The 15,540-nt window shown below is 36.2% G+C and overlaps 1 protein-coding gene across 3 annotated transcripts in view; it reads left to right on the top strand.

Annotated features, from left to right (window-relative positions):
* The window catches only part of RNGTT (RNA guanylyltransferase and 5'-phosphatase), a 177,874-nt gene that overhangs the window by 31,553 nt on the left and 130,781 nt on the right, over positions 1–15,540 (top strand). For all 3 annotated transcript variants that reach the window (XM_051777749.1, XM_051777751.1, XM_051777750.1), the window contains exon 9: positions 12,875–13,010. In XM_051777749.1, the coding sequence (XP_051633709.1) occupies positions 12,875–13,010 (136 nt within the window). The remainder of the gene's footprint in view (positions 1–12,874; positions 13,011–15,540) is intronic.

Raw genomic sequence — 15,540 nt, 5'->3', positions numbered from 1 at the left:
GGAATTTTGTGCCCAGTACTGGGAAGTGCCTGAATTGGAGGTTTACATAATTGTTAGGGGATTCCTTCCTAATTTAGAGGCGGGGGACAAAAATATAGGATGTTGAGATTTTCAGACATCTTCAGAAATGGTGCTAGGAGGAAAGTTAAGGGCTGTTAATCACTGGAAAGCATTTGTGAGTAAAAGAGTTTTTTTCAAGGTATGAATACTCCCTTCCTGGGCACCTTGCTCTCTGACCCAGATAGCTAGTGAGAAGGTGAATTATAAATTGTGTTTTGAGTGTCATTCAGTCATGTTTAGGGTTAATATATATTTATGGTCTTGGAGTAAGGAAAAAATGTTTGCCTCCTAATCATAGGATGGGATGAAGAACCACACAAGAATTGTCTGGGTACTTTTAAATCACACCTTCCTTTCCTTTTCCTTCCTTCTCTCCCCACTTATCTTGAGATTTAAATATTAATTGATTTTGATGATCAGTTGGTAATTCTGTGTATTGCTTCTTCTGTGGTTGTGGCACATTTTAGTGGTGTGAAGTTTTAAAGGACAGAAATATCCAGGGGATGGACATGTACCAAATAGACTTTTCAGGACCAAATGGATTTTTTTTTAATAGGAATGACAGATTTTGTGAACAACCCAAGTTATTCCAAGTTAAATGAGCTTTGTTCAAACTGTGCTTATGTAACTATCAGCAATGGGCAAAGCCTCAACTGGTAATTATACGTCATTTTTGCGAGTAGGACAGCCACTCTTCTGATGTTTGTTATTTTCATTGAATGTCTTAAAGAGGTAGTTGTAACGGTTTTTCTGTTATTATTTGCGTGAAATTGTCTAAATGGTATGGTACTTACAAAAGAGATTTGGAACAAAAAACTTCAGTTAAAAGATTAAAGTGACTGTTGCTAGCCCACTCCTTCGGTCTCTGCAGTGTGTTGTTTTGTGCTATGTATTTAAGGTCTTTGAGAAGAAATGCAGTTTTTGTTTACGTGGCATAGTCCCTTGTGGTTATTCTTTATAGTTATTTTGACTATTCTTTAAGGGAAAAGAAACTCACCCATTTTTAGACTAGCTCTGTACATCTACCTCTATAGCTGGAAGAATTTTGGTTTAGGAGGAGTCTGCAATTCCTGTGGAATTTATTTTACTGACTTTATTTAGAATAATATTCTTAACTGGAGATAGCATATATTTTGTCTGGAAACTGAAGTTGTGCAAGTTATTAAAATGGTTGTAATAAAGCTTTTACTCCTCTCCAGTCAAGATTAAAAGCTATAAATAAATGGCTTTTATAGACTACCGTACTAGTCAGTTGTTAGGAACCTGCAGGTTAACTTTGGAGTGTGTAGTAATAACATAATGTCATAAGATTCTGCAAAAGTATAGAAAAGTCACATACGTGATTCTGGATTATATTGTGTAAACTGACTTTCTAATGACTTGTGAAAAGAGCAGTTCATAGATGTTAAGCACTCTGAACAGCGCTCCTCTTAATTTTCTAAAAAGCAGATGCCTAAGTCATGGTTTTATTTTGTATGTTCAGGTAGGAGGGAAAGAGGATATGATATGGGATGGGGAGATAGGAATGATGTGTTTTGACGCTGGAAAGTTGGAAGTTTAGGAGCTGAGGTTCAAGTTGTTGCTCACTCTGGATCTTAATAATCCTGTACGGTTGTATTGGGCAGTAGATTTAGGATTACAAGTCTGATACCAGCCTTTTTTCCACAGCATTAAAACCTGCGACTATAGCATGCTTATTTGAGTTTTCATTTGTGAGTGGAAAAAATAAAGCTTTGATAAATTGTGTTCAGATTAAGGGCACTTTCAGTTTGTTTAGCATGTCTCTGCCTCTAGGTGAAGACATTGTAGCCTAGGGTGAAGAGGCTCCAGTACAAGGTGACCTCATCATCTCCACCTGTTGGCATGTTGTCCTTTTCTCCTGTTTTACCTATTGTGCAGGGAATGAGAGCATGCCTAGACTTTGGCTAGCAGACTGACTTTGATAGCAGAAAAGGGACTGTCAGATTTTGATAGCCAGACTCATGGGCATCACCAGATAACTCATTGGTTTTGTTTAACTATTAATTAGGAACCAGGGGAGGTCTCTCCTGACTGGCAGATGGTCGGTCAAAAGAGGCAACACAGAATGTCCTAAGGTGTTAAACTAATATCTGGAACCATTGGGTATAAAAATATACTGGGTTTTGTGGGATTTTTTGGGGTGATGATGGTGTATTTATGTGTTTGTTACTAAGGCATTTCCATATCACATTGTTACTTCTCCATCTCATGAAGTCTTGTTTTTAAAATCGTTGAATCAATGTAGAGGAAGGAATAAGTAGGTGTGACAGAACATGTCATCCCTCATCTGGATTCAGATTTACTTGAATGGCCAAATAAAGCATTCTTTCTCTAGGTTGTGGTTTCTCTGTCAGCAGCACCATCAGGACTCTGAAAAGAAGGGGTAGAAGGAATCTGTTGGTTTTATGTCCCTTTATTGAGTGGTTAAGGAGCACTGCTAATGTGATACCATACAGGAAGTATATTTTGTGAAACAACAGGCTTTTGGCAGTTTTATGGTCACAGTTCTGGGCTCTTTGAAAAATACTACCTAACTGATAATTCATATATAACTATTTGAGTATTTGGACAGATTGTCTTCTAAGCAAGCTCTTTTGTTTGTTTATCAATAGTTAATGCATTAAAATGCTTATTATGTAGCTTGTGCTATGAATACTAATCTTAGAATATTCAACTGTAGTCCTAAAATGTTCTAATTAGATCAAGATAAATGGTGTGCCTGCATGGGTACCTGATGTTCAAGCGACCACTATCAGTGATTACTGCTTTATTTATTTATTTTCCTTTCTGCCAGATGACTTCCAATAGTGGAACAGTGCATCCCGTGCTTCTGGTTCTCCTGGGGAGGGATTACAAACACATCCATGAAGTGTAATGGCTTCAGCTCATTCAGGGAAGAATGACATTCGGTTTGTGAAGTTTAGCTATACAGGTATCTAGGGCAGCCCTTTCTCTAGGAGCTGGTCTTCTCTGTGAGCACAAATGATAGTTGTGTTCCTTCTGAGACTTGTGCTGGTGATACAGACAGAATTGACCCAGAGTACATTCTGGCATAAATCAGTTCAAAGTTAAGGGAATTTCCTTTTTCAAAGGAAATTGTGTTACTCTTGACTGCTACATTATAGAGAGACATGATGGTTCTCTTGTTTGGGGAAAGAAGGAATGTAACTACTTGTCATCTGATGTGAAATTAATTTGTTTTTCTTTCATATATGTATATATATATTCTTTTTTTACCCTATTGCTAAATTTCTCTTTAAATTGCCAAAATATTTTCAGACTAAGATTCTAAGATTTGTGGAGAGGGATGGGTCAAACAAGTTCAAGCAAACTTGAAGCTCTATCTGTAATAAATAATGAAGATGATAGTAACAACAATAATAAAAATTAAGAAAGAATTCAACAGTTCAATCAAGCTTGAGGTATAATTTGTTCCATTACTCTTACAGCTTTTAAAAAAAGTAATCAGACCATTACACCGTACAGTTGTTTTCCAATAGTGTTCTAATCGCTAATTTAGAAATGTACTTTAATGTACACTTGAGCACTTAGGATCATTAAAATTTGGATGAAACAAAGAGAATCTAGACTTTAAAATAAATGTGTTAGTATACAGATTGTATATGTATGGGTCAGATCTTTTCTAGCTCGTTAATAATTCTTTTGTCATAATATGCTATAAGAACTCTAATATATATAGTAGTTATAGGTTAATTTATCCTTTGTTGTAGGTCAAATGATGATTACAAGGCAACTTGAAATTTAACCCGTGATGTTTTAATATCCTTCTAGAAATAAAGAAACACCCCTCCCCCCCAGCACTCTAACTTAATTAAAACCCTGGAAGACAGACAAGAAAAACACTGTAACTGGATAGTCTTTTTTAACCTTGCTAAATTCTTGGTTTTACTTAGCAGAGTTTCACAGTCAAATAATATTTTAGAAAGAAAATGTAGTTTTACATTAGTTTTGAATTTGCCATCTGTTAGATTAATTAAAGGCATCTTTATCTTTGATTTATAAAACAGAAAAAAATAAAGTTTGAGCTCAGTCTGAACTGCGATACTTTCTTAGGAGGAGTGATACTAGTTTCCATACTTTGTAAGCGTTTTTCCATGGTCCTTAGTATTACTGTTGTCTCCTTCATTCAAAAACTGACTTCTCTTTTAATGCTGGTGCATATTGTATACTGGGGGAGGGGATACCATGAAGTTGTATAATGATGCAACATTATTTCTGTCTTTTGCATTAATCCATTAGTTGTATGATCTCATGCTCTTTGCTGGTTTGGGTTTTTTTTGACTGCAGCTGAATTTCTGTGCTCTCACTGACCACTGTAGCAGCTATATGAGCTTTCTCACCCGACAGAGTTAATTTAGAACCTTGTAAGGCAGCAAAGTGTGGTCACATCTCTTCCTGCTTGTAGTACCTTTTAGATATCAAAGCTTTCATTGTTTGTTACTGTAGGTTTGGGCATTCTGAAGATTTCTGTAGTAAATGTCATCTGCAGATCCACTGTCTCACTTTTAATGATGTTCAGGGCCATAACAGTCACAAAATATCCTCTCTGGACCTTGGCTTGTCAAGGGGGGGCAAATGAAAAGGGAAACTTGCATTCGGATTTTGATGGAGAGTAGTGGCAGGCAAAAATAAGAAAAAGATTTTGGTGCTGAGTGAGGTAACAGTGGAGGAGACTGATGACTAGTAAAATTATGGAGATGGAATACCTCTATAAGCTGTGTGGTATCTTTTATCCTACAGTGATGATTTGCACAGAGTTACGCCATATGCAGGGAATACCACCTTAACAAATCTTATAGAAATTAAGTTCTTTTTTCTCAAATAAGCAGGGTGAATTGATGGATATCAATTCATCAATGCCTGGAAGTATTTAAAAGACATGTAGATATGGTGACGCTTAGGGACATGGTTTAGTGGTGGACTTGGCAGTGTTAGGTTTGCAGCTGAATTCAATGATCTTAAAGATCTTTTCCAACTGAAATCATGCTACGAATATCAAAATTGAGCATAGCCCTTCCATTGTGATACATGAAGTGATCAATAAGACAAAAAAATTATATTTTTCCATACTAGCATTGAGTCAGGGCAGCAGTATATTGAAAAAGTGATTCAGAACATGAGACTGAATGTTGGAAACCTTCTGATGAAATTAGATGTTGGCATAGCAGATGCACTAGGATAACTTTCTTAACTCTAACATGCATATTGGAAAACATTAATTTTGTTTAGGAAAGATGCAAAATAAATATGAGGAATAACATTTTATTTTCCTAATAGCTGAAGAATAAAAAAATTGTTACAGAGTTCAGGTTTTAAAAAAATCACTACAATTTTGTTAAGATAAACTTCTGGGTTACTGCTGAATCTGCTGCAGATACCCAGCCTGATCAGAGTTGTCATTGTGAGCACATTTGAACACCTAATGCAAACTGAGTGCTTGATCCCATAATAAGAGTTTAGCCAAGACAGCTTTAAGGCCTTAGGGAACTGATCATTTCACCCCAAGAAGACATCTTACAATTGTGAAAGTTAACCAGAGGCTGAACACTTTTGAGGGTGGAGAATTGGTGGAGAATTTTGACATGTGACAAATACAGGTGCTACTGAACATAGTAAGAGATACACAAGGGTACATTTACTAAACAGCAACCTAGTAACAGTATTTTAATATTGGGGGAAAAAAATCTTGATTGTAGAAAATAAGTTTGGATCATTGATGAAAAGGTTTTGCTTTAAATTTAAAACATTATGATTGTAATGAGAAACAAAAAAGAGATCAATAATGCATGTTTTCTCTTTATAAAATGACAGATTTGGTTAAATTAAGGGAAGTAGTTAATAGAAAGACTGAAGAACACAGTCAGGAGTGTAGATGAGGAATGACATTTCCTCTGAGTTCAATCTACCATTTTGGTAGGAATTTTTATAAGGGAAAATTGGCTTTTTGACCTAGGAATACTGGTAGATCTCATGCTTCTGGACTTTGACAAAATTTCAATTTTTTTTTTTTTAATAGAGATTGAGGCTAAGAAGTTTGTTAGAATTTTAAGATAGGTAAAGAACAGATTGAAAGAAAATGACAGTGGATGCTTTTGGAAGAAAATACATAAAAAACCACAAGTGGAGATCCTGAATAATAATTTTGTATTTTCATTAAGAATTTTGAAACAGAAACCAAGTATCTTCTGGCAAATGAGGGAGACAAGCCACTGAATTTACTGAGGAGCAGAATAATAAAACTGGGAGGATATTTAGTTGTAGAAAATGCAAGGTCAGGAATGAGGCTGTTAATTGGAAATTACTGTCAGTCAGAATCTAAGGGATTTTTCAGTTTAAAATGCTGTGGAGACTGTTGATGGCAGACTTTAACCTAGCTAGAAATATGCGAGAGAAATATAAAGTGTTGTTATACTTAGCACAGACTGACTTCCAAAGACCTGTGTGTGTGTTTTTTTTAAAAAAAATTATTTAGAATATGAACTGTCAAGTTGAATACAAGATTCTACAGCAGCTTATGTGTATTAAGTAGTGTTTCTTGCTGGTTGATACACTGTGTACTCGTGCAAATGAAAACATGTACAAGTTTGGAGGTGTTTGTGATAGCTGTCAGTGTGCTGATTAAAAAGACATTGCTTTCCTTTTGTTTACATGCTGAAAATAATATTATGAGATTTCATGTAAGTTCCTTGTGTTTTTGTTCTTGTATTCAGGTTTTATCATCCTTCAGGAGTCAGAGTTTGAAGTAGCAACCATTGCTAGCAGCAATTAATAGAAGAAAGCAAGCTGAGCCTCCCTCAGTTTATCAGGACTTCAGCGTGTATTGTTCCATCTGCCACAAGCCAACTTCTAACTTGTCTAATTTAAACTTACTCTAGATCCAGCACAGTCTGTATTTGGGTCAGAACATGGAACTGCAGTGGTGTAGTGGCACAGATAATATCCTACTGTCAGTGGATAGAGGGCAGTCATTAATTTTCATTCTTCTGGCCTTTCCTGCAGCGTTTGATGTCTGGCCAGAAGTCAGTGCTTCCTTGCCAGGAGGGAGTGTCGGGGTCCAAAGTAAAGTGCTCAAATGGCTTGGCCTCATCCTGGGTGATCAATCTACAGAGAAGCGACACGCTCATGATTTTGAAGTGTTGCCAGTCATAAAAGGAAATTAGGAAATTAAAAATCATATCTGCAACAGGATTTTGCTGTTGCCTCTGCATCAGCGAACATATTAGTGATGCTAATTGCTATTCTGTGTTGGGTAATGCTTGTTTGTGTGGGAGGGCAGCGCTTTCACAAGACTGAATTCTAGGCTGTGTAATGAACTCACTTGGGAATGGAGAGCTGCCGTGTATTTTGTGCTTGGAGTTGATGATGGAATTTCTTACATTTTGCATTCTTTAATGTGATAATACAGACACAGGCATATTTAAAAAGGAAAATGAATAAAAAGCAGCAACAGCGGTACTGTGTCGAAATAAATAATCTTCTTTGATATAGCCTGTCTGAAGAAATACTGCAGGGCAAAGAAAGCTCAAAGAGGAGCTGAATTTTTAATCTTCCTTTAAAACAATATTTCTAATCCGTTTTCTACTTCTAGATTTTTTTTCAGAAAATTACTTTTGTGTTAAACACAGAAGATGAGGTCTTACAGTTTTGAGGAAACTGTGCCATATTTTTTTTTATATTATACTTAAGGTTTCTAAAACTCCTATAGAGCAATAAATTAACATATATAACCTTATTGCTAAGATGGTTGCTGTGATTTTAGCTGAGAAAGAAGTTAAACATACCTAAAGCGCATCACAAAATTGAAGTCAGGGGCAAAACTACTGTGAACTTCTAGGAGATTAGTTTCGCTGTAAATATGTTTTGGCAGACACTACACCACGTGTAGTGATGTACTGTGCTGGGGGGTATTTTCAAAGCCAGTTTTGTGAATCCTAAGAATCTGGGAAAGAAGGTAGAGGACACATGTTGCGGTGGGTACAGGATTGGATTTGGAGCTTAGTAGATGCAGTTCTGTTCTTGTTCCTTAATCTCAATGACTCTGGGTTATGGGACACCAAGTAATTTGCCTTATTTTGCATTGAATAATATTTTCCTGAAATGTACTTTCAAATTTAATGGTGGAAAATGCATAAAGGAGAAACCTCAGTTTCTAACTTAGCATTTTCATTTCAGCTTCAAAATTGTGTAAAAACTAAAAATGCACAACCACCACCAAAACAAACTCCACTGAAAATGGAAGTCTAATAAAATCATTCTTATAGCGTGTATTTGGGCCCAGCTGATGTGGACTGCATGAACAGCATATATGTGGAGGCAAATGAGCCTTTGAAAGAGTTGTCTTTATTTGGGTATGCTAAAAATAATTGATTTCCAAAGTGAAAACTTTATTTGGTTGTTGACATTTTTTGAAGTTTAAAGATTTAAGTTATTAATACTCTGGTAGGTGATTTGGAGATCTGCTTGTCTAATGCCAAGAGCTGTAGTTCTTTGCTAATGAAATTTTCATCCTATTTCCTGAATTATCATGTTAATACTAATGTCCAATTAGAATTAGTAATGGACCTTGCCTCAGGATCAGAAGTGAATGAAAAGTAGCTTCTAATGAAACTTCAGATTTTAGCATTTCTATGACTAGATATTTTATCTGCTTGTGAGATTAATCTGTGTGGACATTGTGACCCTTTTTTCTTTAACTCGTCAGAACTTCTGTTTCAGTGGAAACTGGTTTGTAGTGGTTGGACTGACAGTTTGAAGAGATAATGGTTGTAGCTCAAACATGATTCTGTGCTTCCATATATAGTTTTCAAAGGTGAATGAGCAGTTCTGTTATTGCTCTTATTACTGCTCTGCTTTTGCTCTTTTATTCACTTATCTGGTTTTACATTCAAATTGAGCCATCTAAAACAGGACCACATCATCTTGTGTACTTGCACAGAATCTAAAACAATAGGGCCTGGTTACTAATTGGAGCTTTTGGGCGCTCACATAATAGAGGTAATTAGTAATAAATGTACAGCTGTAATAGCTGTACATTGTGGGCAGTACAATGCATGACAGTTAAGCTCCTGTGTGCTGTCTCTGGTGAATGTATTTGAGAAATCATGTCTCTTCTTTCTCTGCCTGTGTGGTGTTGCCCAGAGGCATGCTCTGTATTCTGATTTAAGTGCTTACCTGTTAATACTAAATTTTTGTTTTGTATTCAAAGTCAGCACATGCCATTTCTCAGTAGCTCTCTGAAGTAAGATATAGAATCATACAAATTCTAGAATGGTTTGGGTTGGAAGGGACCTTAAAGATCATCTAATTCCAGCCCCCCACCATGAGCAGGGATCTCACCTACTCGGTCAAGATGCTCAGGGCCCCATCCAACCTAACCTTGAATACTTCCAGGAATGGGGCATCTGCAATTTCTCTGGGCAACCTGTTCCAGTGCCTCACCACCCTCTGAGTTATATAATTGAGGTTCCTGGTGATCTTTGCTTAGGAATCTTTTGCATTCAGTTGTAAGATTTACCATTGTCCCTCTTATTTAGAATTTACAGTATAAACAACTAACACTGACAAATTTTAAAAAAGAGAGAAATCATGGAAGAAGAGATGTAACAGTAGTGCTGTGGTTTCAGAGAGAAGGGATATTCCCACTAGTGGTTGATCGAGGTATCCAGCTACCAACTTCTAAGTAAATTTCCATAGATTTTATTTTGAGTGAAAGATCTAGAGAAAGTGGTGGTAAGTTCATTTCGATATTCAAGTAATAGATTCTGAGTAAATCTTCTGTGTGTTGTCTGAACCTGTAGATGCTTTAGATGGCTGAAAACAAAAACTTTTCACAGTTTTTCAAAGCATTTTTTTTCAAAGCATTTGCAAGATCACTTGTTATACCGCACATGTAATGAAGATACAAGTATGGGGTTTTTTGAAGTGCTAGGTCTTGTGAAGCATTAGATACTATCTTGTCATTGAAGCAAGTTACAAGGAAAGCATGTACTTAAACCAGCAGTGAATATGTGAGTGCAGATGGTTGCTTAAGTGTATTTATAGAATTAAAATTGAAGTAGAGTGCTTTTATTTCTGTTATTTACTCACCTCTTCTTCTATTCCCATGGATTCTTTTATTTTTGAGAAAAACACAAAATGTTCTTTTTAGTTAGTTTTAGTTTTGAATAAATTAGCTTGGTTTGAAAAACGAATGTTGTCTGTAGAGTATTCTTGCTTCCGAAGAACTGGTGCCATGTTTTCTAATTGAATGTATATTAACTCTTTTTTCCATGTACAGCTTTTAGCTCTTCTAAATGTTGCTTCTCCCCCTGCTTAGGTTTTCTGCTCATATATGTCTGTTTTTCCCCAACTGATTTGTAGCATCTTGAAGTACTCATCTTGTGTGTGGAGAAACACTAGTTGAGCCGATGTATAGTGAATTATGATTATAGTCATAATACTGAAATAAAGTATTTGTTGAAGCATCACGGAGTCCTGCACTCCTGAAGTCAGATCTGCTGATTTCTAGAGGGAAGATCTGTGCATGTGTATACCATTTGCCTGCAGGGCTTCTGGGAGGTGCTTGCTGCTTTGTTTTGGCAGCAGAGATCCTGTAGGCATTACTTGTAAGAGCAGTGGTGAATTTTAGAAACAACTACTGATAGCTTGTTATTTCTTTATAACCAGGACCTTCCAAGGAGAAATGGAAAAATTATGAAAAGTATTGTTCCCCCTCATATGTCCAAAGACAAGTATGAAAAGTTCTTTGCCAAATGAGTTTTCAAAATATGCTTACTAGCTTTCACAATATTGTGGTGTGGATGGGGAAACTGCTATAATATTTTATGTTTAATCACATATTTTTCTATTCTGTACTGTCAAAGCAACTGTACTGCAATCCAGATGGGTTAGTTGCTCTGGGAAGATCTCTGTCCCTTCCCTATTTTCATCAGAGGCTATTCAAGAACATTAAGTGTTGTGAAATTTTAGAACCTTTGAACTATCTTGACTGTAGTACTCCTATTTTCTTTCTTTTTGGTTTTCAGTGATTTTTACTTCTTTTGCAGAATAAAACTTCTGTAATAACACTTTTGCTTTTAACATGGGTGAAATGAATGGATCACTAAAAGAATAAGCTCAGGATAGGGTCACACTCTTAGTTCTGGTGTAGGAACACAAACGTGGTCAGTTATGGCGTGATCAGGCATCAGTTTGTTTACAACAGCTCAGGTGATAATTAGTAAAACTGACATAACTTAGATTTGACTGAGACACAGAACTTGGACCTACTTTGGATTTTGCATGTCAGCTTTGTCTCGTCTGATTATATTTTGCAGTGCCGTTCAACCATGGTGTTTCCTGTGTGAACATTTGGACACATTCTTTTCACTGGTCTTACTAAGTGCAGTAGCATCCTGTTTGTTCCTAAGAGGCACTTTTCTGGTGTTTTTTGTTTTGAGCCTTCCAAGCTCCACAACAGTTTCTATCTTACTTTATCACATCAGATTCAAGGTTCTAGTCTTTGCTTTCAGCACTTGTGGTATTTGAATCACAGAATGGTTTGGGTTGGGAGGGACCATAAAGATCATCTAGTTCCACCCCCCTGCCATGGACAGGGACACTTTCCACTAGACCAGGTTGCTCAGAACCCCATCCAACCTGGCCTTGAACACTTCCAGGGATGGGGCATCCGCAGCTTCTCTGGGCAATCTGTTCTGGTCTCTCATCACCCTCACAGAGAATATGCTCAGCACCTTCATTAGTTCTCATTCATTGCCAAGATGTTGACTTATTGCACCTGGCCTTTGATACTAGTTTCTGCTGAAATTTCTTCAGTTTCCTATCTCTGGTCAGAAGGTGTGTGTGCTCCTAGGCTGCTGCACAAGTTTGAGAAGACCTTTGTCTGCACAGCTGCCTTGTTATTCTTCCTGAAACTCTGCTTTAGTGCTCTTGTTGTTTAGTACTTTACAAAGCTAACTTAGGTGTGTTAGAGCTATTGTGCTGTTTAGCATCCCTTGTGGGTTTTGTCCTTTTTTTTTATTCTTTTTTTTCTGTTTATTTGTTCAATTTTTTTTTTAATATGGTACCTGTATACCTGTATAAAAAAAACCAATCTTCTGTGAGATTAGCATAGAGAGGTCTAAATTAATGACTCGGGCTCCCACATGCTGTCATAATGTAAAGAAACTTGTAGAAAATTCATATGTCTGGAACTGAAACAAGCTCACAAACTACTGGTGATAGTATAGTAAGATTTGGGGTTTTCTTTGTGAGAGAAATGTACCGTGAATGAGAAGTGGCTCAGTAGTTGGCTGGGACTTTTCAATGCTGCAGTGACAGATAGCCAGCGATACAAAGGAAGGGTGGTTCTTTCAATGAAATTCTCCAGACTTATACCTGACAAAGTTCTGGTCCACTTAATAAAGGAAAAGCTGGAGTAAAAGTTCTTTGCTCGAAATCTAACTGAATTAGCCTCATGTATTTTTTACAGTATTAAAACCTCTGTTATTTTTAATAGACTTTCAGGCATAATTTTAGCTGAACAGAGCAAAATTCTTATATATATATATATTCTGAACTTTTACCTTTGAAATATTTTCTTTGTGATAATTGCATTGAACTAAATTATCTGCTTTCCTGAGGCAATAGGTTTAAACTTTTAAGTGTAAAAAAGTTATTTTAATGTGTTTAATATCTGTCATGATTGCTTGTTTTTAGCACTTAATATAAAACAAAATAGTAGAGATTTTGGGGATGTACCTTTAACTATAATATCTTAACATTGCATTTGCAGGTATATGATGCTGATTGATGGCAAGAATGAAGTTTATATGATTGATAGAGACAATTCCATTTTTCATGTATCTAACCTGGAATTTCCATTTCGTAAAGATCTTCGCACACATCTAACAAACACTCTTCTGGATGGGGTAAGGAGCATACTGTATAACTGTTGTAACAATTTCAGTGCTGTTTGCTTTTGTTCAAACAGGGCCAAATTTTTAGGCTTGGATTGGTGAATCATAGGATTTCAGGAGGAATATAGATTCAGTCACTGGCTAAATGTGGGAATCGCGTTCCCTAAGAAATTGCCTACAGAATAGCAGCGATGACTGCTCGGGGGGAGCTGTGTGTCTTTGAAATTAATCAAGGTATGGAGATGACACTCTCTGAATATGAGAAAAGGCTTGAAGAGAATCAAAAGAAATGATTGCAGAACCTCATCTGTTGCTGCAGCTTTATATTTTGAAACAGTAAACATGGTCTATTTCATACAGCTCATGGAAATACTTCTAAAATTTGATAAAATTTTCATAATCTTTTGATCGACTTGTGAATTGATGTCTTTGTTTCTGTCACCTTTATTTTCAGCTGATCTGAATTATTAAATTATTTAGAAATGGCTTACTTTAATTTGTTTAAGACCAAAACATTTCTAAGTTATCATGCTCATTTAAATTATTTAAACTTGCTAATGATCTTTTTGAGACAGTTGTAAAACAAGCTGTAAAATGTCTGTATTTGTTGTTTGAGGACTGGGCTGGAGTATTCATGGTAAACTTTTCAGAACACTAGCCACAAAAAAGAGGTTATTCCTTACTTGACCTTTTTTTTTAATATGAGCAAAAAAATTCGTTAGCTCTTACACTAAATCCCTGTCAATGCAGATCAGTGCAGTTTCCTGTTACGTTTCAGTAGCGTTGGAGGCTCTGTACATCACTGCAACTCCTGCTTGCTCTGAAGTATTGAATACCTGAGATGATATTCCATATTGGTCTTCTGAAGCCTAATGCACTTCTCAATACAGGAGACCATATTGTCATTATTAACTTTCTTTCCTTTCTCAGGCCTTTGATGTCAGTGTTCTTCTTGAAATGTCACTTCTGTGAATGATCTGCCTTACTGAACACACATTTACATGTGAAGCATGTATAAATTGAACCTGTGAGGATAATTACTGCAAGGAACGATGTACTGTCTAGGGGACAGAGAAGCAGATAATGGAATATTTTCCACCATCTCTGCTTCACTGAAAAAATGAGGGCATAATGCAAGAAATGCAATGCTGTCAGCTCAGAAGTGGTTGCACAAGCTATCGTGTCTGGTAGGAGCCTCTTCAGCCAGGCAGCTTCCTAATGACATACATAATATTATTTTTAATGACATACATTAAGTTCCATACTGTTGAGATTAAAAGCCTGGAACTTTTTTTTTATGATACTCCTTCTAAGGCTCTTGAGAAAGTAATGGCTTGCCGGTGTCCATATGGTACAATCCTAGGTGTTCTTGAGGGAAATTGCTGCTCTTTTATTTATTAATTATTTTTATTTCAAGCCAGCTTTTTTAGTGAAGGTGGTGAATATGGAGGTGGTAGAAGATGAGGATATTGAGATATGTGTGTAATGTGGCTGTGGGGCGTGGGAGAAGGTCTCTGATCTGGTGTGTTGTGTTTCCCAGATTTAAGTCTCTTATTAAGTTCTGTCATGTACCCAGGACATGAACTATAACTTTGCTTAATTTGTTGTTCTGTTAAAGTTTGACTGTTACAATGCATTTTGGTATTTACTGGCATAAAATCAGTCAGATTTGCCCCCTCCATGTTTTTTTCATGAAGTGGAAAGTAAAATGACATTAAATGAACAAGTACCCTGAATGAAGTACTCTGAGATAAAACTAAAACCTTTCAATGGATAAATACTTTTCATAGTACAGATTTCTAAATTTATTTTAATATGGTCAGTTAAATAAAAAGCTGTTGATAGAATATTTTTTTTCGATTGAAATTCCTTTTAACAGATTTGAGGATAAGATTTGCCTATTATTTGAAGCTTCAGAACAGCTTAACTTTGAATATTTGTTGAATGTTGGTGCCGAATGACAATTTCTGTGAATGATCCTTTACTTTGGATATATGCACGATTGATTTTATTTTATATTTTAAATCCATTAGAAGAAGAAGTTGGCATTTTCTGTATTAACATATTTTACTAACTAGAGCTTGAAGGGCTGTTGAAGTTAATTCTTTAGCTGCAGGTTGAAGTAGTTCATACTTACTGTCCTTGAAGTATCTATCTCTCTGTCAGGAAATGAGTATAGAATGTGGTGGCCCAATTGACACTGCTTTACAGTAATCTTAAAAATACGAGAAAGAAGGAAAGAGAAAACAGAAGTATCAGTGCCATGTGGCAAAACTACTGGTTTTAAGAATACAAAAGATTAGGTCATTTCCCCTAACTTTATTTAGAATGACAGTATATATGAAACTTTCATAAAGGCAATTTCCATGCATTCAGGGATCTGTTAACTTGCTTTAACGGTTCCGGTGTCAGCCTTTCATGTGGTTGTCTTTGAGAATTTCAAATGCATTTATGGTTCACTTCAGGCTGAAATTACTTGCAAACAGTTCTTACTGTGATCAGTAACATCTTTGATGATGACAGATCTCCTGCAATACTCTGT

The sequence above is a fragment of the Manacus candei genome, unplaced genomic scaffold (genome assembly GCF_025592945.1).
Source record: "Manacus candei isolate 608988 ecotype Guabito, Panama unplaced genomic scaffold, ASM2559294v1 h1tg000011l, whole genome shotgun sequence".
In the NCBI taxonomy this organism is placed as follows: domain Eukaryota; kingdom Metazoa; phylum Chordata; class Aves; order Passeriformes; family Pipridae; genus Manacus; species Manacus candei.
This window is presented reverse-complemented; position numbering and strand designations above follow the sequence as displayed.